Below are 25843 nucleotides of genomic sequence, written 5' to 3'. Positions count from 1 at the left end.
GTATGTAACATTCCTAGAACATTCCATGCACCTCTGTTCTTACAGAATTTAAGACTTTAACACTTTTCTAAAAACAATGGATTTGTTGAGAGATATCCATCTGCGAAAAATTACATCAGGTTATCTTGAAAATAATTCTATAAACCACGCAGCCTCTTATCTACATATTTTATTATAGGGGACAAGAAAGCACACTCACCTTATCCCTAATGTGAATGTTCGTTAAGTATTCAGATGGAACATGGAAGTCTAGATAAAGGAATCAGAATTGACCTAATTGTTAAACCATGTAATTGATTCTCATTTATAAATATCAACACAGCATTAAACACAACTTATTTTCCCTACCTATGTCTTGAGGTCGACAAGGCGAGGATGCCCAAGGTGATGCAAATTTGGGGTAGAGATTTCTGAACAAGAAAAAACATACTCAAATTAAAAAGCAATGAATTTGAAGAAGACATCCAAGCCCCCATCTCTCCCCTCCTCCAAAACCATTATATTTAGTTACTTCATTAACTTTTAGGGTGAATTTCTGGCACCACTGACTTCAATGGCAACCCTCCCCACCACTGAATTCAAAAGGGCACAATTCTCAATTGTGCTTCTAACCTAAGTGCATTTGGCTCCAACCCCTTTCAGAAGCCCAAACATACTCGGCAGAATGGAGGTATTGTGTAACACCTCTCAAGAGCCTGATGGGCTAATAAATCTGAGCCCATAATTAAAAGAGGAAAAAGGCTTATAGCTGGCAGGCCTAGTTTCTCCCACTGATAATGATTGTACCCTTCCTTTAAATTCTCCTCTATGCTGACAAAGAACCGATTTCACCACTTCAGTGGAACATGAAAAAAACATGAAAAATATAAATGTTCTGATTTCATTTAATTCAGGGGTTCTCAAACTGGGGATTGTGACCCTTTAGGGGGTTGTGAGGTTATTACATGGGGGTCGCGAGCTGTCAGACTCCACTCCCAAATCCCGTTTTGCCTTCAGCATTTATAATAGTGTTCAATATAAAAAAAAAAAGTGTTTTTAATTTATAAGGAGGGTCGCACTTAGAGGCTTGCTGTGTGAAAGGGGTCACCAGTACAAAAGGTTGAGAACCACTGATTTAATTCTTGATAATACTTCAAGAAGAAAAAAATGGAGTTTTTAGATTACTAATTAAACACTGCAGAACTTTGCTAATTTGAACCAATGAGTTAGTGATCCACTGAGAAGTACTGAAGTTTGGTAATTAGCAGGTAGAGGAACAAAAAAGGACAGTGAATCACAAGATGTACTTTTTTGGCAGCTGCACTTTTGTTTTAATTGTTTGTGATAATATAGTATTGTGACATATTTTGCAAATGAGACTTCAGTCTACTAACCTATTAAATCTTTGCACCTTCTAGCAGGAAGGCATAAGAGTGTTATAAAATCTTTGAAGCCTGGGAAGTTACCAGGGGAAGACCAATTCTCCTGGTAACTTAGGGATAGCTCAGTGGTTTGAGCATTGGCCTGCTAAACCCAGGGTTGTGAGTTCAATCCTTGAGGGGGCCACTTGGGGATTTGGGGCAAAATCAGTACTTGGTCCTGCTAGTGAAGGCAGGGGGCTGGACTTGATGACCTTTCAAGGTCCCTTCCAGTTCTAGGAGATGGGATATCTCCATTAATTATTATTATTATTATAATTATAATTATTATTATAGCAGCAGTCCCACACTGCCCGGCTCTGGCTTCCCGCCCCGCCTCTGACCTGGTGGGGAGGGGAAGGGGGAGGAGGAGGTGTGTGTGGGGGGGTGGAGCTGCCCCAGGATTGCCCTGCTCTTGCAGTGTAGTTTTGGGGGGAGGGAGGCAACACCCCCGTGCCTCCCAACTCTGCCCTTGGGCTCAGGGCTTCTGCCCTGTGGGGAGGACCAGGGCGCTCAGGGCTCCAGGATTCAGCCGTGCGGGGGACGCCAGACATCGGGGCTTCAACCGCGTGGGTCCTGGCTTCAGCCCCATGGGAGCTGCTGGGGCTCAGGCTCTGGGTTTTAGCCCCAGGCCTCCCTGAAAGTGTTCGCAGACCCCCTGTTGAGAACCGCTGATTTAGAGCACAGTGATGACTGACTGTCACACTAGGCAAAAACGTATCACTAACTTTGAGGGCAGTAAAATAAAATAGCAAATCTTTTATCTGTATCAGCAACTGTAAAAGCTCCAAAACCAGACTAAAAGCAGGTATTACAATACAAATATATAGACACATATACATGGATCCAATGTTGTCACTTGAATAATATGCATCCAAGGAAGATAGTAAATACTCTGTATGAAACGATTCCCTATTAAAAACTAAAAAAATCCAGTTAACTAATTACCAACAATCATGGCAACAAATTGGTAATATCCTGCATAGATACGTATATTAACAATTTGGACTTTAATCAAATAGAGGAGATGCATAGCATACCAATAAACCACCATAATAAAGTACCTTTAATTTCATATATCAACACCATGAAAAATGTCATTCTAAACCAATACTATTTTTTATATATATAGCTATAACCAAAGCTAAAAATAAATTACCTGAGATTTATATGAAAGGATTTTAAATGCTAGTTTTACTAGCAAAGAGTAGGACAAAATTGTACCAAAAACTCAAATATTCAGTTACATGTGCTAAATTACACTTAAATCTACTTTAAAATACTGAATTCAGATGTACTTTGCTCTAAGCCGATTGTTCAAACATAGCCTTTCTGAAGACAATCTGTATTGGAAATATCAAACAACTCTGATATTGCGCACATCCTGGAGATGCACCTACTCAGACAATCAAAATTAAATCAATGCTACAAATTATGGAGCTAGTAGTGAGAAGAGTTATTTCTTAGTATAGCTATTTAAAACTCTCATGTTCTCAGCGAAGTAGAAAAAATCCATCACACTCAAACAAGAAGTCATCTGTAAGAGCAGCACTAAGTCTTTTCATTCTGCAGAATCTAAATCCATTCATATTAGAAGAGTGGTTAAGGTGCACAAGTGTAGTTCTGAGAATACCAATGGAACTCTGTGTAAGCTTGAAAGCTTGTCTCTCTCGCCAACAGAAGTTGGTCCAATAAAATACATTACCTCACCCACCTTGTCTCTCTAATGGAACAACGTTCTGAAAAAATGTTGAGAAATGCACTATGGAGTAATTCCTGAAAATAATCAATTTACATGAGGGATATATATAAATTAGTGCTAATTACTGTATAAGGAGTGTAGATTCCAGAATGCCACTTTTTTCTTCTTCCTCTTTCTTGTTTCATCTTTTTTACTCTCTCTCTCTCTCTCTCTCTCTCTCCAATCCTTCTTGAACTCACATACATACCTATTTCATGTGTATATAATCTGAGAAATGTGAAGTGCAAAGAATTCCTTTCATCTATATGTACCATTCCAATCTGGTTTTGCTGGTTGGTTTATTGTGTGCATTCATAAAATTTCAATAAACATAGTACACAAATCTTTGGTGGAAAAAAAGAGACCATCTATTTTTTTTTTGGAGAGAGAATAAACTATGAAGTTCAGCAAGGTTCGTCTGTAGGTGGGTCATGCATCAAATATCTTTTAGATGAATTATGTTTTTAGTACTCTGTTTATTAGGTTATGCAGAGTAAACAAAATCTTTAGAGCTCCATGTCCCAAGTAGCTCACAAGACATGAGGCAGGATTGTAATTCTGCAATCCAGCCGGAGTAAGAGATAGTATGCCGCTGAACTGCCCCAGAAGCAAGGTAAGAAAGAGATGTGACTCTTGTTTCCTGCTTTTCCCTTGATCCATATGACTTCCCACTCTACAGCAGCTCAAGTATGTGGGCAGATGTGTTGGGGGGGGCAGAACCAATACTCCGCTTACTTCCCACATGTATGGAAGGAGAAGTAGCAGCATGCCAGCAGCTGTTCCCCTCTTGCCTCCCAACACAGGCTCTGGTGATGTGGGTAGTCCATACAGAGGTATGAGAGATTCTTTAAAATCCCTTACTGCCCTGTGATATCATGGTGGAGGGCTCACAATTATGCACATGGAGAATATAAAATAGCTAACGGACTAGAAGTTAACTTCAAAAGGTATACTGCTCTTGAAGATAACAATACAACTATACAATGCAACTATGAAGGTGTACAGTTTGTTATTACATCAGTGTAAGTTTAACTTACAATAAAAATGCTGCCTGATTGTTAAATGTAAATATCCTCAAGGAAAATTTTTATTTAAAAAATAATTTATGCATGAAATTTATTAACAACACACTAAAGCTTTCCTGAAAAAATCCTTAACAAGTTAAGGGAGTAAAGAGAGCCTCCTAGCTTACTGAAAGATTGCAAAACAAGATCTCAATATGCCTTGAAGCACAGTTCTCTTATTAATGAAAGCTTTACTTTACTGTCATTGCATTTTCAAATTTAATTTGTCAAAGTATCTGCAGTTTTTTTTATATTCATGTGAACTAAATGAACCCAATATTATGAACAGCAGCATAATAAAAACAAAACTGATGACAGTATTGAAAACAGAACTTACTCAGGAGAGTTGAGATTGAGACCTAGTGTTGTTAAGTCACTTCCTAATGCAAGATGTACCATTCCTGGGTCCGTCTCTGCTGCCCTGATGAATGTTAACAAGCCAATCATTCCAAACTGGTCCGTCACCATCCCTTGAGGAATGTTGGTAACCCGACCTGGGCAAGAACAACCAATTAATTTTCTCCTTTCAAAAAGTGGAGGAATCAACAAGATCATCTGAAAGTATTTTCAAGTGATTTATCAAAAAAAGACTCAAGCATACCATCAGGTAGCACCTGGATCCCCTTTTTCTGCTGGTTGTTGTTTTGCGTTGTTGAACTTTTATCTCCAGGGAATTTGGGTCCGTCTGCACTAGAAGATGTTTTGCCTGATGTACTCAAATTCTATTAAGAAACAAGTAATTTGTGCAAGTTAGCATGATAGAAAACAAACCAACATGGAAAACTTGGTTAAGCAGCCCTTCTGAATCAAGCGCTCTTCAAAAGCAATCGACAGGACCATACATGTACTGTGAGGCTGAAGTCTGTTCAGTTATTCATATCCCAAAAGAAATTAAGTGCCCTGCCACACTACAAGGTAATTCAGTTTTAAGTTTTGAAAAAAAACAAAAAAAACAAAAAAACAAAAAACAAAAAAAACCCTGGTATTTGAACATAAAGGAATTAAAAACAAAGACGTAGTTTTCCACACTTTTCAGGGCTTACTTATGAGCAAAATGTAAACCACAGCTGTGTTTGTCAGTTGAAGTCCTCGTGTTCTGTTACCAATCTGTAGGTATGATTAATGCCTTCGTCATTTTTACAATCCCTAAAATAAGAACTACTCCCAAATCTATAATCTCAAATTTAAAAGGTCAGGATATTTAAATATTTTGTACACACTTGGAGCAGAATATTAACGGGAAGAGTAAACTGCTGCATTTCTAAATGAGTGCATAGCACAGGAGGTGCTCGTGGGCCCTTCGCTTCACATGCCAGCCAACAGTCTCGTCTCCACATAAAGAGCCCCTCTGAGGGGCAGTGGCTGACACTGGATATAATAACGGGACCAATTACAGAAGCAAGCAAACTACAGTTGGCACTCACCAGTTAGGAAAGAGGTATAACACTATATTTGACAAGAAAACTGTATAAAATGTTTGCTCTCTACTGCAAATTGTTTTTCTGTCATCATTTCTATTTACTATTTCTACAATACCATAGAATGCATGGCGCCACACTGACAGGATACTACTCTGAAGAGCTCAATGTCTAGAGAAGACATCACAGGAAGGGACAATAAAAGAAATTAGACACGTCTAAAAGGCCGTTTGGTGCGCAGCAAGTTCAGGTGTAAATCTACAGTGCTTCAGCATGCTGCATCCTGACTGCCCATATGGATCTTGCTGCTGCACACTAAAAAAGTTTTCTAGTGTGCACTGACGTACTGCTGTTTCAAATGACAGAACATCAATTTATCAGGACATACTGCCTGCATAGTACTGTGACTTTTTGACAAGACAACTTTTTATAGAATCACATAGTATCAGTTCAATTTTTATCCAATCCCTCTCGGAGTCTGCTTCTACCTCCTGTTTTTCAGCAGTGGCAAACCTTAACAGCTTTCTCCAGGGAATGAAAAATGAAGAATTTGACCTCCACAGATAGCAGGACTGCATGCAACGAAGTGGCTTCACTCCCATATCTTTCAACAGCTTCTTGGATGCTGCAAAGGCTTTATACTACTTCAAAAAACCAAGTGTGTAATGTGGATAAATGCAAATTTTGGCAATCTTAATGGCTGAATCTCCCATGGTTACGGTGATTCATGATACTTCACTGAAAAATTCCAAAGGGTATATGGGTGCTAGTACAGATCTAGGATATTTCCCCTTTTGGCAGTTTCTTTGCAGAGATTAATGGGTGGGAAATTCTATGAATCATCCAAGTTCAAAAAGTTAATCATTAACCCAAAACCGGTTGTACATAGTTGAGATCAACCACTCTGAAATGCCCATTAAAGTATAGAATCTAGGATTTTTTTACATTAGCCACTTTGCTAGTCTGATTTGTATTATCAAATCAGCTCCATGATCTCACCTGCACCAGGACTGTGGTTTTAACTGGGGAGATAATTACACTCTCCGTTTTACTTGTAAATCCCCTGAATTTAATTTTTATGGATTTCCATGGAACACTACATACTACCTATAGTTTATTAATGAAATCTATGATCAAAGAACTTGAGTTGAATTAAACAGTTCCTACTTTAATACCTCTGCCACTCATGGCTTGCCACATTAACTGAAGAGGAAAATCTTTTTTACAAGTTTATTCTTATTTAAATATCCAGTAAATACTGTATATGTAACAATATGAGTGACAAACTAGAATCACAAAAACCCACCAATATTTGCTAAACCTTGCTATAATCAAACTACACTGGAATATGGATATCTTAGGACAAACAACCCCAAACCATGCAATTAGACTATTAATATTCACATTGCTGATAGATACCAATATTACCAACTTTCAGAGTCAATAAAGTTATACATGTAAATATGTAATAACTAAAAGGATGCAGAATAGTCTTGTGGTTAAGACAAGGTATTAGGAGTTAGAAATCTTAATTCCTCACTATGACACAGATTTCCTGTGTGATATTTGGTTAAGATCACTTTATCTCTGTGCCATTATTTCCCTATCTATATAAAAAAATGGGGAATAACAATATTTACCTAGCTCTCATGGACATTGCGAGACTTAACTCATTAAGTTTGTAAAGAATTTTGAGAACCTCAGTGGAAGGTGCTGTACTGTGGAAAGTATTATTATTATTATTGGAGAAAGTAACATGTGAATCTAGCTAAGAAGAGGGATCTGAACTGGAAGTATCTCCCTATGTTAAAACTCAGCACTGGGAATTTTAGAACAATTATATCTTGATTCTAGAAGCAAACTTTGTGAGGTGTACCTGAAAGAAACAATTAAACTCGGGTTTTCTATCTCCAAAAGTGTACATAAAAGTACACAGGACTTTTTTGAAACTAAGAAAGTTATTTGATTTCCCCCCCCACCAAAATAATCTGTTATCAAGGTCATTTTCATGGTCAGAAGACAACTGATTCCCCAGGAGAGCCAATCTGCATAGTACATATAGTGATATTTCAGTTACTGAGTAGTTTATAGAAGACCTCTTAAAATTTGTCACCTTGAAGTACAAGTGTATTCAAATTGCTCTACTGCCAATTTTAAACTAAGTTGTTGAAAAACAAAACATGATCACTGGAGGGAAAAAATAAAGTTTTAACATTCACTTACAGATTTACTGTCATCATTACTTGATGTTGGATCTTTGTAACTGGAGCCTGGTAATGCTGGAAAATCTTCATTGTGTATTGAGAAGTCCTGGGATTGCTCACTTGCTGGTTTTGTTACCATTCCGACTATGATCCAAATGAGAGCAAGTACAATATTAATAACTATTATGAAAACATTTTTCTGCTGCTGCTTTTATGAGTGATTGGTACAGTGCAACAGACTTTAAAAGAACAGGAAATATGAAAAAAATGAAAGTGTGTTGGTTTACTGGAACTGTACGTCACTGACTCAGTTCTCTTATTTAAATTAGATGTAGAAAACTTTGGCACCAAATTCATAACTAGCACAACTGAACTGTTTTTATTGAAGTTACACTAAGAATTAATTATGCCCAATAGTTTTACTATTATTAACACTGAACATCTTACACAACATCTGAATAAGCAGAAGAACCTTGACAGGAGTTTTTAAAAAGATATTAAAGCAATTTGATAAAAAGGATATCGATTTTTTTTTATTGAAATCGGTTTTTCTTTAAATTCTGAAAATGTTTTCTGAAATTTGGTTAGGCTTATATATTTTAAGTAGACATGCAGGTAATTTGCAATAGAACATCACTATGTTATACTTGCCAGTGACTTAAACAGTAGGAAAAATGCAAGTCTACAGATATCAGCTGGCCTCAATGCTCTGACCCTAATTTCAGAAAAGTAGGTCATTCATACTGGAAGATCGGATCCAGGGACTGAAGAGAAGCATTATTTATTGTACCAATTAAAAAAAAAAAAAAAAAAAAAAAAGACTCCAGAGGTCAACAACCTCTTGCTCAGACATACAGAAATAATATAGTAATCTGGCTGCAAATTACTCCTCAGACCTCTGATGCAGGGTAAGTGCAGATAGAAGGAAACCTAGAGCTCATTTTCCAGAGGTTCTGGATAGGTGTAGATGAGCTAAAGTGTATCGATAGTTGACAGACATTTTCCAGTGTTCTGAGGTCAAGAAGAGATCAAAGCTCCCTTTTTTTCAATTTAGGAAATTGGTTTACTGAATCCTGTTTCTTCTTTCTTCTGAATAAATGGATTCTGGCATTTATAGACGCAAATATGATCTTTTAGCAAAATGTTGATTGATATTCTAAAGGTAACAGAGCTTTTTCTGTCAGAAATTTGGAGAATGAGCTAAAAAGAACTTAATACCCTCTTTCCTGTAGTACCCAATGATAATTTATATAACAGCAAGTGATATGCAGAAGTGATATGCAGGACAAACATATATTAAGGAACAAGAAAAAGTTGTACTTTGAGGCTAAGCTACCCTGATGACTTATACTACAAATCACATGAGCAAAGATAATTTTTAACTATTCTACAAGTAGTTCTATTGCATAAGATATCTGTCTATTTAGTACTTTAAAAAAATATATCAATAAGCATCAAGTACTGTGATCACTATTAAAAAATCAATAGGTAGCACAGTATAGGAGGAAACTGTAGCATCTCTGATATGATGTCACACCTCTTAGCAAATGCTGACTTTTTAATGTTACATTTTATTTCTAAAATAAACTATTTACAAGGTACGCTGCGACAATTTGACCAACAGGCATCTAAAAGACAGGCAATCAATTTGATAGGAAACAAAAAAATGAAGCTATTTAAAAATATGCATATCCAGACTGAAAAAAAAAATGGCCAGTTTTCAATCAAAGGTGAATTTAAACAGCTGAGTTATAATGACTTGCAACAGGTTTGAAGTCAACTTTCAACTGCAGAGATGTTGGGTAATGTTTTCGAAAGCATCAAGATGACCAGATTGTAAGTGTCTCAGTCACTTTTGAAAATATGACTTAGGAGCCTAAGTCTTACTGATGGTCAATGGGATCTAGGCACTTTTGAAAATGTTACCCACTGTCTCATAACAATGTATTACAAACAGCCATACGCGAATCAGGCAAGTAAACATTTATTTTATTCAACAAAGTTTTCAGAAGCACATTCTTACCATAGGGAGCCCTTCCAGCTAATGGGTTTATTAATGGAGTTGGGTTGCCACTTCCTTCTCTTCTATTTCTGTCTGCTAGTGCTGGAAAATCTGAAAGGTCCAGTCCTGTCACATTTTCACTTCCATCTAAAATAAAAAGCACTCTGTTTTTTAACCACCTTGAATTTTTTACACAGGGACTGCAATACATGAAATCAAGTTTTTCTTCATCAAACAATAAAAGGATCAAAAATATTTTCTCTTCACGAACATGTACATTCAAACAAACTGATTTTGTTAAAATGTTCAACAAACACCACCTCCTGTCACCAAGATGTGATTTCCATGGTTTATAGTGCTAGCAACAGATGATATGCTGAAGAAATAAAATCCCACCACTAAAAGGTAGGAGAACACTTCATTTTCTCTTCAAGCTTCTATCAGTATTCTGTATAAATTTAAAAAAAGAAAAGAAAAGCCTAGATGACAAGGCTAGGCTATAGAGTATTTTTTATTTTTAAAACAGCAACTCAATAATATATGCCAAGAGTCATGAATGTGACACTGTACCTGTAAATTACAGGACTGAAGTTATCAGTGGTTCCATAGTGGGAAAGAAAGGCTTCACTGACAATAGGGAGCTAGCAAGAGGAGGGCTTGGAGAGGGGAAGTAGTAGTATCAGTGGCAGCGCTGTAGGAGCCCTTTAATCGCTACTAACGCAGGACAAGGCAGAATAATGAAGCAATTTCAGAAGACACGTAGTAAAACCCAGGGAAAGGCATGAATTCCGATTTGCAACTGGTATCAGAGTATATACAAATTTTGAATTACAGGTTTATAATGCCATCACAGGGTTCTAGTGACTACACAAACCACTTGGGCATTACCCTTTTACTTTATGACATCATCAGTATTTTAAAGATGTAATTATAACCTTGTAGTTATATACAGAAAGCTTAGTATAGCCATACATACCTAAAGTAAAGCATTTTTCTGGATGATATTATATATAGTTTTCTTAATACAAATGAAGTCTGGAATTCCTAGAAACTGTCACAACCTGGACTACTGATTTAAAAGGATCATTTTTTATATCTGCATATGAGGAGTTGGAAATAAGGGAAGATTTCTAAAAATAGTTTTTAAAGAAGTTGTTCACCATAATATTTTCATACTAAACAGATACTTCCCCCCCCCCCCCCCCCAGATTAATAAACATTTAACAGGATCATCCCTTTGTTGTCCCTGGATCTTTAAATTATTTTTGACATTGAAACTGGCTATTATGAATGTATGTTTGTATATAAAAAAAAATCCATGCAAAACAAACTATTTTCAGTGTAATTTAAGTTTTTCTACTTTGTCTTTAAAAGTAATATAAATATTAATTTCTAGTATAATTTCAGAAGTGTTATTTTTATGCCATTTGCTACTACCTAAATGTATTTTGTATTTTACATATGATCTTAAAAACTGAATTACACATTTGTCATATATTAATGTCAGTGTTCCAATTTATGTGCATATTCTTAAGTAATGGGAACAATTCTGTACAAAGTCATTAAGCATAATTACAAAAATTCACAATTAGAGATACAAATATCTTTAACAATTTGGGGTTTTAACCAGCTAACATATATACCTCCTATTGTACTTCATACTCTACCTATTTAAAGAAAACTCACCTGTTCCATTAAAAATGTTACTTGATAAGGAGTTATTCATTCCAAATGCCTGATTCCTGTTCATTCCAAATCCAGACATACTGTGCACAAAAACAAAAATTCAGATACAAAAATAAACACTTTCTAACTTCAACTGAGTGAGAGAAGACAGGACAAGAAAGGAAAACGAAGAGACTTCATTAACATCTCACTTGAGTTATTACAGGCTAAGAAACCTGCGTTCATCTTTCAAATTCAGTTTTCACCGTTTTATACTTTGCACTTGTCAAATTTGTATAAACAATGGGGCAATTAATCAAGACAATTTTATTATAAATTTCTAACAATAGAATATTAAGAAAAATGCTAAGACTTAAGGATAACAGAGCCATAGGCATTAAAATAAGTTCATAAGTGAATCATGACAAAGTTGATATATCTATAGATAAATAGAATACAGTAGACACCATCTTGACTTTGCTAGGGTATAGGATACAATAAAGTCAAGATGATATTTTGACAAGATAGCATGGACAGATCAAACCGAGATTAACTCCTAGTTTCTCTCATGCTTTATTAAGAAAAGCATTTAGGCCAAGGTCTAAAAAAAGAAAAAGTAAAAAAGGCTATCCCCCTTAACCTTTTGCGTTTAGAGTTTCCCATATGTGGGCACACATCAATCAGGGAACTAGACAACTTACTTTGCCTACTAGCAGCCATAATCACCCTAGGAGGGTCAAGAGAAACTGCTTTCAGTTCCCCCAACACAGTTCAAGAGATTCAGTAGGGGAACAATAAGTGCAGAATGACCCTGCTCAGCTTGGCTTCAGCAAGGTGGTGTATTTGGAATACATCAAACCCTTTGACTTCTATCTATCAGCCACTTGAAGAAACAGATTTCTGGCATCTTCTGGAATTCTAAATCAGGTGAGAGCACTGACAAGACAGTCAATCTTGATGTAGTTAGTAAGGGCATGCAATATAGCCTGCTGATATATAGTACTTTTCACACAACGCATCTCAACAAATAAAATCCAGCAATTAAAAGAGTCCTCAGACTAGGGATTTCAGAGAGATACAAGAGGTCAGACAGCAGGAGAAAAAATTGCCCCACAGTCGTTTTTTACCTGTGGGTTATCCAACTTTCTATCAATACATAGTGCTTCCTCTTTAGGAAAACGGAGGTAGCTGATGAGGAGAAAGTTAAATATTCTATACATTTTGAAATAGCCAACACATTGTTCAAATTGGGGAAAATGTTTAGAGAATATTTTATGGAAGTGATTATCAATTATGTGACCGTCAAGAAAATTCATCAAATCTTCATGAAGTTTTTAAGTTTATCCACAATAGTACTGATGTCTGTAAATTTAGGGTTAACAGTGGCATTTGTAGTATAATTTAACATGTGTATTTATAGACTTGTATGTATATATTTGCTTTTAAAGTCAAGTGAATAACCCCACACTGGAAATAGCTTCAATAAAAAATAGCAACCTGGATACTAGTGATCATCCCTTCCTAAATGGGAGAGGGACGCAAGAAGAAAGCATATCATGTATGTACATAAAAGATTAAGACAATAATTCAAAAGCTACTGCATACTGAGATTTCATCATCTCTGAATTACTACTGAAAACTAAGAAAAGGGGCATCTCAAATAATGTTAATGAGGCTTTTTTTTTTTTTTTTATATAAACAACACTAATTTATTTGCCCCTTTACTTGCTGATATTCATTACAGCAAACATGCTGAGGTAGCCTATAGAGCAGGGGTGGGCAAAGTTTTTGGCCCGAGGGCCACATCGGCGTTGCGCAACTGTATAGAAGGCTGGGTAGGGAAGGCTGTGCGTCCCCAAACAGCCTGGCCCCCACCCCCAATCCACCCCCTCACACTTCCCGCCGCCTGATTGCCCCCCTCAGAACCTCTGACCCATCCAACCCCCACTGCTCCTTGTCCCCTGACCGCCCTCTCCCAGAACCCCCCGCCCCTAACCGCTCCCCCGGGACCCCACCCCCTACCCAACCCCCCCCTGCTCCCTGTCCCCTGACTGCCCCACCCCCTATCCACACCCCCACCCCGACGGGCCCCCCAGGACTCCCACACGTATCCAACCCCCCCGTTCCCCGTCCCGACTGCCCGCCAACCCCTGCCCCATCCAACTGCTCCCTGTTCCCCATCCCTTGACTGCCGCCCCCCCAGAACCTCCGCCCCATCCAACCGCTCCGTCCATTGACTGCTCTGACCCCTATCCACACCCCCACCCTCTGACAGGCCCCCCCAGGACTCCCACGCCTAGCCAACCCCCCCGTTCCCCGTCCCCTGACCGCCCCACCCCCAGAACCTCCACCCCATCCAACCGCCCCCTGCTCCCTGTCCCCTGACTGCCCCCCATGACTCCCTGTCCCTTATCTAACCCCCCCCGCTCCCCGCCCCCTTACCATGCTGCTCAGAGCCACGCCGCCCGTGCTGCCCGGGAGGAGCAATGGGCCAGAGCACTGGCGGTGCGCCACGCTGAGGCTGCGGGGGAGGAGCCGGGGGCTACCTTCCCTGGCTGGGAGCTCAGGGGCCGGGCCGGACGTGGCCCGCAGGCCGTAATTTGCCCACCTCTGCTATAGAGTGAGAGGACCAAAAGACCCCTCTCATGCCACAAGGCAGGGATTTGAACTACTGCTGCCAAATCCCTACTGTGGCTGGCTGAGGAGATCAGCAAGATCTTCTTTTCTTGAAGTGGATAGGAATTGCACAAACTAAGAGATTAAAAACATTATCTTAAAATTTCTCTCCCTCTCATTCTTTTTTTACATAATGTTGGGTTGGAGAAGGCATATGACTGACATGAGTTAGTTTGCGAACAGTACAGAGAGATTTAAATGAAGAAAAGGTGGGGATTGGGAACACTGACATTGGGTGGACATACTACCATAAGGTGTGGAAAAGCAGTTATAACCAAACTACAGTTATGATTCTTTTAAACTGTCTATATAAACAGAACTTCAAAATCAATATAAACCAAACATATCTTATCTTACGTTGTGTTACTGTTAAGTGATTGATGATTCTGAAACCTATGCGTACAGTGGAAGGAAAGGAACAGAGGCTGTTTGCAAGGAATGCTCAGCTCTACAGGAGGGCAAGTCACTGCTTTCCAAATGGTTGCGTGGCTTGCAGCACAGAGGCGCAAGACTCCTAAAGCATGTGAATCTACAGAGGCAATTCTCAAAGAACAACTATTATATTTTTAATTCTTGCCTTATTTTTTCCAAGTGCATTTAATGTAACTTATAACCAGCACTAAAGTTAAAATGTGCACAAAGAAAACCCCAACTTGCACTTTAAAAACAACTGTTTAAATATGTATTTTTGCAGGAACAGTAGTGAATGACCAGTGGCCAGGCAAAATTTAGTTTGAAGGCTTCAATCAAGAGAATCTTATGTACATTTCAAAGCAGATACACAGTCTCCTGGCAGTAAGAATTCACCACTTCAAACTTTAAAATAATGGATAAAACTAGATTTTTATTTCAGGAATGCTGCTGAACATCCCCATACCTGCATGTATATAGCTTGACCAAATCAGTCTTACCTGTTCACAGTAAAAGGTTGTCGAGAGGGTTGCTGCTTTGGCATACATATTATGCTAGGCGAGCTTCTGTTGGGGCTGCCTAACCCTGAACTGCTCATGCTGTTTGTCCTGCTGGGAATTCCAATGCCCTGACCAACCTGGGAGTGGTTCATCATATTCCTAGGATTCATAGGCAATATACCCCTGAAAGAGATAAAACCATCCAAAAAGTTGAACCTATACAATACTGTTCAACTTCAGTATAGAAATGAAACGAATAATCAATTTTTTAGGCTGTCAAGCTAGATTTATGAATAATTTCAATATGGCACATCATTTAAGCCAGTGGTTCTCAAACTAGGGCCGCCGCTGGTTCAGGGAAAGCCCCTGGTGAGCCGGGCCGGTTTATTTACCTGCCGCGTCTGCAGGTTCGGCCGATCGTGGCTCCCACTGGCCACGGTTCACCGCTCCAGGCCAATGGGGGCTGCAGGAAGGGCGGCCAGCACATCCCTCGGCCCACGGCAGGTAAACAAACCGGCCCGACCCGCCAGGGGCTTTCCCTGAACCAGCGGCAGCCCTAGTTTGAGAACCACTGATCTAAGCAATTACTTTTCAGTAAATGGTACAGAGTTTTAGGTTTCTTTAGAAAAGTCATATGCTCCTTTATACAATGAGACTAGACAAATCCTTGGTCAGGTCTAGTGTAGAATACTTATAAAAAATATTTGAAGTGAAATAAAAGTCTTATAAGTGTGAAAACACCATATAGCTAAATCAATTGATATATAAAATCTTTTAATATTAGTGCTTCTGTGCTACCCCCTTGATATTCTGAATGCTGTATAACATGCATATAATTTTAACCACACATTTACCAAAGCAGTCAAATGATGTCTTGTGTTCACGCAACAGAATTTGCAAGTGAACACTATCCTTACACATACAAACAGTGTATTACAAATATTTTCCTCAACACAGGCAGTGATCCATAATAGGAAATATTTTTCTTTTTTATTAACTATAATGTAAAGTAGTTTAGGTAAAATATGCTTAAACTGCTCTGCAGAAAAAAAGCAATTGCAGAAATATCAGCTACCAATAAATACCTGCTCGGAGATGGAGGCGTGTGAAGTGACATTGTTGGTACCCCTGTTGTTGGCGTTACGTGGCTCGGTAACTGAGTGCCTTGTGATAAGCTGCGATTTAACTGAGGGGTATTGTTGCTCATTCCCCTCATTGGAAGGCCTAGTGCACCTATTGAAAAAAAATTCAGAGGGGTGGAAATATGTAGCAATCAGGAACAAAGTGTTATCCATCCAGTGTAGAAGGGAACTTAATCTAATTTGACAATCTAAAAAAATATTAGTGTAATGCTGCAAGAAAATGCAGTGAAAAAATTAAGTCCTTATTTACATGATCTAAACTCAGTTATTTCAAATATGCTGTCTTTTTGTAATTTTCAGAAAAAAGGCTTTTTATTTGAAAGCTTTTTGTATTTGACAAGCACTACCAAAATTGCATTTCCATTGATATTTGCATTCTACAGTAAGTGTTATAGGTTTACTTTTGTATCAGTAATTTGCAGGTTTTATGTTCCGACTGGTTTGTTAGACTCAGTACTGAAATATAGCTTTAAAACTGAAGGAACAGTATAAAAAAGCGTCTTGACTCTCATTTTGTATTTTGAAAACTTTAATTATATAAGCGATAAGCAAGACTTAATGTTCTTCTTTAAAGTGTCTCACAATCTTGTTTTTAAGAATTTTCTTTTTTTGTCATCTGTTGGCATCATGTTTATCTTCTAAAAAGCTAAGTCAAACAGCTTTTTATGTAAGCATTAAAAACAATACATATTTGGCTGAGTCCACACGCACTTCATAAGAGCATTTTTAAAATGAAAGTAGGAAAAATCAGACTCATTTTTAAAAACACTTAATAATTAAGTAGAAAAATATGTATTTGGCAAAGAGTAATAGTTGTAATTGGACCACCCCCTCAATGTAAGATAAATGCTATTTCTAGAATAGGCTAATTACACAATTTAGAATTATTTTATACTAAATACAGTACATTTAAATTCATGTAAAATTTCAATTAGAAGATACATTTTCAGAAAGTATAAGCGGATACACACTTGGCCTGTGTTGAAAACACTATTTCAGCTCATGCAAAACAATACAAACTTCTTTAATACAAATATTAATAATTTAGTTTTCAATAGTATGCTTTTTAGAATTGTTCTCTGTCAAGTATAAAGTGCTTCTTCTTGCCCACAGAAATTCAGTATCTGTAATTAACTTAAGTCTAATGTTCTGAAATAAGAGAAAAGTGAGATTTTAACTGTCCACTAATATAATAAAAATCATTGTGAATGCCATACTACGTGTTCAATATTATTGTGTTCAACACAAATGCTTTACCATAAATTTATGGGTGTATACAGCAAATAAAGAAAGCATTTCAGCATGAAAGACAAATAAAAATGGAAATTCACATTATTTAAAACAATTGGGACAAAAAAATACTCTGTGTAGAAATGCTTTTGTTTTCTGAGGACATTTTCAAATGTTGTGTATGACTTTCTTCTGATTCACAAATCAATTTTTCTATTTAAATTTGAAAAAAATTTCAGGATTATGTCCAGATACAATAAAAAGGAAATTTCATGTAATATATATCAGGAAACAAAACTAGCATACATAACAGTGCAGCTAAAAAAATATTCCTTATAACTGGTCCATTGGTTTGGCAGCAGGGTGGTGAATTAGATCTCTAAGGAACTGATTTAGAAATTGACCTCACAGTGCAAAACATAGGAAGCATTCTCTGGGGAAAGTGAAAGAGAGAAAAATAGATTTCAGCTGGCCCGCACAGTGAATATTCGAACTCTCCGCAATTGCCAGCTATAGAATATTTTTTTATATCTGAATATATGTAAACAGATGGAGTTTGATCCTTCAAGTCTCATTGTAAATTTGTGGATGGACAGCTGAAATCTATTTTTCTCTCTCTTTCACTTTCCCTTGTTAATACTTCTAATAGGCAATGACTTCGGTTGACCATTGGAGAAGAAAGTAAAAAGCTAATTTTGTGCCTGGAAATTGGGTTTCTTTAACTCAGATTTACAATAATCTGGATCTGGTCACCCCTTTCCAGAACGAGACACATACATAGATGGATAATGAAGCAGATGCCACTACTCCAATTCTAGGTATGTTGGCATTATCAATTTTGATTCTTCCAAACAACATTTTAATGGTTAAACATCATCTAGTCCCAAGCATGGCATTCCAGACTTCGGGAAGAAACAGAAGCCTGTTCTAGTATGACCTTCTAGTTTCTACTTTAAGCATGACTTCACTTAAGCTAGATTGCACTTTAGGCATCACAGCCAGAACTGATCGAAATATTAGGTTGTTAAGAAAAATGTATTAGATCATCTGGGTGACTTAATGGGCCTAATGAATACAATTGCAATGGATAAAAAGGTACAAAAATAGCTACAGCCCCAAGCTATAAAGATAGTGGAGACTAAAAGAGGCTCAACAATGCCAGATTAAGGCCCCAAAAATGAGCATAAAGCTTCCCTCTCAGATTTCCTAGAAATGGATTTAAAGAAAATTCATCATTGGAATGAATGTACCAGTAGGTCTAACACTGTTACTTGTCAACAGTCTATGGGGCAACCACTCTCACTATTAAGAGCCTGAATGTTATTCAAAGGAAAATTAAATACTGTATCAGAAAGATTGCATCTTCTAGGAGACAATACTCTTGCTCTGTCCAGCTAAAAAAGTCACTTGCTAAAATACCCTAGAAGATACTTTACATACAGTGTCTGCCGCCAATGGTAACTTGCTAGAAAATTCCAATCAAGTCTAATCAGGAGGCGGTAAAATACTTAAAATCCTTCTGTAGAGCACACAACTAGTCTTTCTGCACCTGCTAATTTAAACTTTTAACAGCTGCAGGATAAAAAGGAAGAAATGGAGGGTGGGAAAATAACTATTAACCTCGAATATTTTCCCCAGCTTTACTACCTCACATATTACAGACAGAATTACGAATGACCAACTTTTAGGGTACGTCTACACTTACTTCCTGGTTCGGTGGCAGGCAATCGATCTTCTGGGATCGATTTATCGTGTCTTGTCTAGACGCGATAAATCGATCCCGGAAGTGCTCGCCGTCGACGCCGGTACTCCAGCTCGGCGAGAGGAGTACACGGCATCGACGGGGGAGCCTGCCTGCCGCATCTGGACCCGCGGTAAGTTCGGACTAAGGTACTTCGAATTCACGTAGCTGAATTTGCGTACCTTAGTCCGAAGTGGGGGGTTAGTGTAGACCAGGCCTTAGAAGTGAATCAATTTGCCTTTTGTGGGTATACAATACCACATTACAAATCAAGCTGTTCACTTGATTCTGTATCTATTCTTCAGAAAACTAGGTTTATTTTGGCCTCTTGTTTTAGTTTTCTTTTTAAAAGTCATGGCTAAGCCACAGATATTCTTCATACCGTGTTTAACTATAGAATATTTTAGGTGATATTTATTTAGCAACTGTAGAGCATCAAATCATGGCAAATGCATAAAAAACTACTAACCCAGATCTAAAATGTATCTTGCACAGGTCACACACATAAAAAGACATGCAACCTCTCCTATGTAATTAACAGAAAAAACGATATGCATATTATCCCTCAAGATGTAAAAATGAACATGCATATATCATAAAAGAAGCATATCAGTAATAAACAGAGTACTTACTTTGTTGCCCGTATAAACTTGCCCCAAATTGAGACAGCTGACCTGATGTTGATGGTGATGCCAGCATCTATATTAAAACAACCAAACAAAACAAACGAGTTGTTACCAAAAGGACAAAGAAAGATAGATACTTCATTGCTCTAAAAAATGATACCTAAAGTTTGTAATACACCTCTACCCCGATATAACGTGACCCGATTTAACACGAATTCTGATATAACACGGTAAAGCAGTGCTCCAGGGGGGTGGGGCTGCGCCCGCCGGCGGATCAAAGCAAGTTCGATATAACACAGTTTCACCTATAATGCAGTAAGATTTTTTGGCTCCTGAGGACAGTGTTATAATCAGGGTAGAGGTGTATCACATACTGATGTTAATATCAAACTTTACTTTCAATGGTCTCAAACATCCCACTCAGTTGCTTATGGAACAATAAATACAACCACACACACATCACTAGAGAGATTTTTTCAAGGTATACAGAGGACAATTTAATGACTCAAAGTAAAAAGACTCTAGCCAGAGGAAAAGCCACTCTGCACCTACACTTTACTAACAACGAAGAACTGATTTAGAATAGGAAAACATAAGGAAGCTTGGAACCAGTGACCATAAGCTACCTGAATTCAGTACAGAAAGGGATGGGTTCACAGAACAGTGCAGTCATTTTAAGAAAGCAAATCTGGGGGGAAATCAGATATCTATTAAAATCCACCAGTGTATAAAAATTGTAAAATCCAAGAATGTGACATAAGTGAGGCATGACAAATCACAATTCTTCAGAAAAAGAAAAATACAAGGAACAAAAACCAGCTATTGTGAATTTATGAGACAAAGACGTGAAGTTAAAAGGAAAACCTGTAGTGGAATTTGTTTATGAGTGAGGCATCCAAACAAAAAGTCACAGCGATGTCTAGAAGAGGCAACAGAAAAATAGTATGAATTAGAGCTAGCCCAAAAGATTAAATGGACTCAAGACAGCATTTACAAATATTCATGGGGAAGAGGAGTCGAACAATTAAACCGAAAGGGAGATTCCAGAAAATCTGTTGGTTAAGAGTAGGTGAGAAAATATGAACATTAATAGCTGGTACCTAAAATACATAACAACAATGAAGTAATTAGCTATCAAACTACTGGTAGCACTGTCGGAGAAAAACAGCACTTACAAGTAGCACTTATCCTCCCCCTCCCCTTAATAGTTTCCATAAGCCTGTTTCAGACTGAATAGAGGTAGTATTTCTTGGATAAGTGTCACAAGAAGGTAGTGCATACTACAGTTTTGGTATTTTTTTATTGTGGTACTGTATACTTATGTAGATAGAAACGCTTATAGGCTATGAAGGTGCTTCTTGTTTAGTCTCTGGTTTACTCTGTAATGCTGGTATAATTGATTCCCATGCCATTAGGAACGTCTAACAATGACAAATGTTTCTATCGGACATTCCCATTGTCTTATTTTTTTGCCATCTTTTCATCTTTCAGATCAACACTGAAACATTCCGCTCAGTCCTGGCACTTAACATACACTGGCTTCTTAGAATGACTCATTTATTCATAATTATGGCTTCTGATTTGCTTCATACTTCACTTGAACTTGGTTTAGCAAACAAGTTAAAGAAGATTTAATAAGAAAATAATGTATAATATTAAAAAGGATTCCTTCCTGAATTCTAGAAATAAAGGTCAATTTAACCTAGAGGCATTAAGCTGGAGATCAGGGCCCTGATTCAGCAAGGTATGTAAGCACACACTTAAGTTTAAACTTGTGAACAGTCCCCGTTACGTCAATTTTTGGCACACGCTGAAGTATGCTGCTGAACTTGGGCTCTATTTTATAAGAAACTGTTAACTTAATAAGAGTTGGGAAAATCCTCATGGAACTCTGGTTATTGAAAATGGATGGGTTGATAAGACTAGATTTTGTGGTTCTCAAAACAGAGAGAGCGAGCCCCAAAGCATCCTTAAGATGTGTCTATCTGAATGACAAGGTTATCTGAACACACTTTTTCTTGAGGTGAAAAAATTAGAGGGGGCACATTACACACATTGAAGTAGGATATTTGGTATATATGGCCTAAAAGGCAAATAAGGAGTTTGTATTTCTTCCCACAATGGCAAATTTAATCAAACATGTCTACAGGAAGCCGAGAAAAGTTGTTCATAGGTCCTTATGGTCTGCATGGTCTCAATTTAATGAATACATCCTCAGGTCATAGCTAAATGGATTAATGCCTCAGGGAATGAAAAGCAGAAAAAACAGTTACCTACCTCATAGAATCATAGAATATCAGGGTTGGATGGGACCTCAGGAGGTTACCTACCTCTCGTAACTGTTGTTCTTCGAGATGTGTTGCTCATGTCCATTCCAATAGGTGTGCGCGCGCTGCGTGCACGATCATCGGAAGGTTTTTTCCTTAGCAGTACCCGTCAGGTTGGCTGTGGAGACCCCTGGAGTGGCACCTTCATAGCGGTGTATATAGGTCCCTGCCGACCCGCCGCCTGCTCAGTTCCTTCTTGCCAGAATACTCCGACAGAGGGGAGGTAGGTGGGATTTGGAATGGACATGAGCAACACATCTCAAAGAACAACAGTTACGAGAGGTAGGTAACCATTTTTTCTTCTTAGAGTGATTGCTCATGTGCATTCCAATAGATGACTTCCAAGAAGTTTCCCTGGGGGAGGGGTCGGAGTTCACCTGGTTCCTGAGTGCAGAACTGCCTTGCCAAAGGCTGCATCGTTCCTTGCCTGTTGGGTAATGGCGTAATGTGACGTGAAGGTGTGGATGGAAGACCACGTTGCTGCCTTGCATATGTCCTGGATAGGGACCTGCGCCAGGAATGCTGCAGACAATGCCTGCGCTCTCGTGGAGTGCGCCATAAGCGGAGGGGCTGGAATTTTAGCCAGGTCATAGCATGTTCTGATACAGGACATGATCCATGATGAAATGCACTGAGATGAGATTGGGAGCCCTTTCATCCTTTCTGCGATTGCAATAAAGAGCTGTGGTGACTTACAAAATGGCTTTGTACGCTCAATGCAGAATGCTAGGGCATGCCTTACGTCCAGGAAATGGAACATGTGCTCTCTGTTACTGGCATGAGGCTTAGGGAAGAACATAGTTAAAATTTGTCTTGGTTCACATGAAACTGGGAGACTACCTTTGGCAGAAACACAGGGTGAGGGCGTTGCTGCACCTTATCTTTATAAAAGACCGTGTAGGGCGTGATGAGTGTCGGGCACACAGGAAGGGCTACTGATCTGTCCACTGAGAGGTTCAACAACATGGTGAACCAATGCTGGCGGGGCCATGCTGGTGCTATGAGGGTCAAGGAAGCCACATCCCGGCGAGTCTTGAGGAGGACTTTGTGTATGAGAGGGAAGGGCGAGAACACGTACAGCAGGTGACTCATCCATGAAAGGTAAAAGAGGTCCGCGATGGAGCCTGGACTGTGGGTTCAGGAAAGAGCAGAACTGCTGGCACTTCCTCTTGCTCCGCATCGCGAACAGGTCTATGTGGGGAAAGCCCCACCTCTGGAAAATCGAGTGCGCGATGTCCGGCCTGAGGGGACCATTTGTGACTGTGAAGTGAGCGGCTGAGGCGATTGGCTAGCTCATTTTGCGCTCCCAGAAGGTGTGACGCCTCTAGGTGTATTGAGTGGGCGATGCAAAAGTCCCACAGCTAACGGGCTTCCTGGCACAGGGGAGAGGAGCGAGCACCACCCTGTTTGTTTATATAGAACATCGCTGCAGTGTTGTCCGTCAGCACCAACACACATGCGCCCTGAAGGCGAGCCTGGAATGCTTGGCATGCCAGACGAACCGCCCTCAGCTCCCTTACATTGATATGCAGCAATAGTTCTGTGTGGGACCATAGGCCTTGGGTTCTGATATTGCCCAGGTGCGCTCCCCAACCGAGCGCTGAGGCATCCGTGACTAATGATAGCGTAGGTTGGGGTTTGGTAAAGGGTACTCCCACACAGACCACTTGTGGCTGCAGCCACCAGTGGTGAGACTCAAGAATGCGAGGGGGGAGGGTAACTATCGTGTCCAGTGGGTCCCTGCCCAGCCTGTGCACCCGCGCTAACCACGCCTGGAGGGGCCGAAGGCATAACCTGGCGTGCCGGACCACGTCTGTGCAGGCCGCCATATCCCCCAACAGTTTCATGCAATTTCTGGCCGTGGTTGTGGGGAATCGGCTAAGGTTTTTGATAATGTCCATGAGTGCTTGGAAGCGCAGCTCAGGCAGGAATGCCCCAGCCTGCCTGGAGTCCAAGAGAGCCCCTATTAATTCTATTCTCTGCGTCGGGGCTAGTGTGGATTTGGGCACATTCATTATGAGGCCCGGCCTGTGGAATGTGGCCTGGGCCAAAGACACATGCTCTGCAGCCTGTGCTTGCGACTCGGCCTCGATGAGCCAGTCGTCCAGGTACAGGAACACTTGCACCTGACGTTTGCAGAGGAAGGCTGTCACGACCGCCATACACTTGGTGAATACCCGGGGGGCCGTCGAAAGCCCGTATGGGAGCATCCTGAACTGGTAGTGCTGGCCACTGACCACGAAGCGAAGGAAATGTCTTTGGGCCAGGATAATGGATACATCTTTCAAGTCGAGGGCAGCGTAAGAGTCCCTCGGATCTAGGGAAGGAATGATGGCAGCCAGAGAGATCATGCAAAACTTCACTTTCCTTATGAATGTGTTGAGGTCTCGCAGATCCAGGATAGGTCGGAGCCAAACCTTTGGCCTTGGGGATGAGGAAATAGCCAGAGTAGAACCCCTTTCCCCTGAACTCCTGAGGAACCTCCTCTATTGCCCCTAGAGCGAGGAGCAATTGCACCTCCTGCAAAAGGAGCCGTTCGTGAGAAGGGTCCCTGAAAAGGGACGGGGAAGGGAACAAAATTGGATAGAATATTCCACCCCTACTGTGCTCAGGACCCAACGATCTGACGTAATTTGGGCCACCCTCCTAAGAAGGTCCTGGTGTCCGCCACCACCTCATCTGGCGAGGAGGAGGAGAAGACCTGTGGGACAGGGTCTTCCTGCCCTTCTGGCTCTCTGGAGGCTGTGTCAGGTACCTCACAGCCTCCTGTGACTGGAGGCGGCTCCAGTGTCACTGATGGCGCTGGTTCAGGTGCTGTGCCCAAGCGTGACAGCCCAGAGTCCCTATCTCGTGTAGGGTCCTCAGGAGCCCTGGGGGTGTGTCGAGCCAGCGAAGATGCTGGAGGTGGTGGTGGTGCGGGGGGGAGACAGGGTGTGGATGCCACCGATGCCGGCCTGGAGCCCTGATCCTGATGATAGGCCCAAGGAGTACAGAAGGGCTGTTGTAAAGGCCATGCCACTGGGGTAGCCAAGCGACCGCCGGTGCCAAAGAGTCCACTGGTCTGCGGTGCTGGGAGCGGTACTGGCTGCGTCGAGAGACAGAAGACTCAGCATCTGACTTGGATGAGTAGTCTGTGCCTGATCACGGGGGGCAGAGCCCGACAGTGCCGGAGAGCGATACCAAGGTGATGGTGAGCGGCGCCGTAACATCGTGGGCTTGCCGCGATGATGAACCAGGGGCGATGCCGCCATCAGTGCCGCAAAGGGTGCCGTCGCCATATGCAGTGCCAGGATAGATGCTGCAGCCAGTGCCACTGACAGTGCCTGGGCTTGCAGTGTCGGAGCTCGCACCTGTGGGGCCAGGGACTGCGCCATCATGGCAATGAGGTCCCACGCTGCCTCGTAGGTATCCAGCATGGAGGGGAAGTCAAGCTCTTCCTCCAGATCCTCCCGAGTCAGGTAGCCCACCAGCACTGGACTCGACGGGCCTCCTGTTGGGGCCAGAGTCAACGGTGCCGGGTCTTGAGGTCCAGACCGTGGGTGTCCCGCCGGAGGATGCATCCTGCTGGAATCCCCTCGCGGCTTCTTGTCAGGGGAACGACCCCATCTGCCTTCTTTTTCTTATGCGGCACCGCAGGGTAGCAGCGCCAATGCTCCTTGGAGGAGTCCTTTTTTGGTGCCAGGACATCCCGCACCCATT

The 25843-nt window shown here is 40.3% G+C and overlaps 1 protein-coding gene across 4 annotated transcripts in view; it reads right to left on the bottom strand.

Annotated features, from left to right (window-relative positions):
- Positions 1-25843, bottom strand: part of CNOT2 (CCR4-NOT transcription complex subunit 2) — a 144316-nt gene that overhangs the window by 10837 nt on the left and 107636 nt on the right. For all 4 annotated transcript variants that reach the window (XM_065399995.1, XM_065399980.1, XM_065399988.1 and 1 more), the window contains 10 exons: positions 19824-19890; positions 16164-16311; positions 15079-15261; positions 11513-11592; positions 9848-9973; positions 7844-7968; positions 4804-4924; positions 4540-4696; positions 349-410; positions 200-249 (listed from right to left, as the gene is read on the bottom strand). In XM_065399995.1, coding sequence (XP_065256067.1) covers positions 200-249; positions 349-410; positions 4540-4696; positions 4804-4924; positions 7844-7968; positions 9848-9973; positions 11513-11592; positions 15079-15261; positions 16164-16311; positions 19824-19890 — 1119 coding nt within the window. The remainder of the gene's footprint in view (positions 1-199; positions 250-348; positions 411-4539; positions 4697-4803; positions 4925-7843; positions 7969-9847; positions 9974-11512; positions 11593-15078; positions 15262-16163; positions 16312-19823; positions 19891-25843) is intronic.

This window comes from Emys orbicularis, chromosome 1 (genome assembly GCF_028017835.1).
Source record: "Emys orbicularis isolate rEmyOrb1 chromosome 1, rEmyOrb1.hap1, whole genome shotgun sequence".
Lineage (NCBI taxonomy): Eukaryota > Metazoa > Chordata > Testudines > Emydidae > Emys > Emys orbicularis.
Note: the sequence above shows the minus strand (reverse complement) of the source record. Positions and strands in the feature narration are given on the sequence as shown.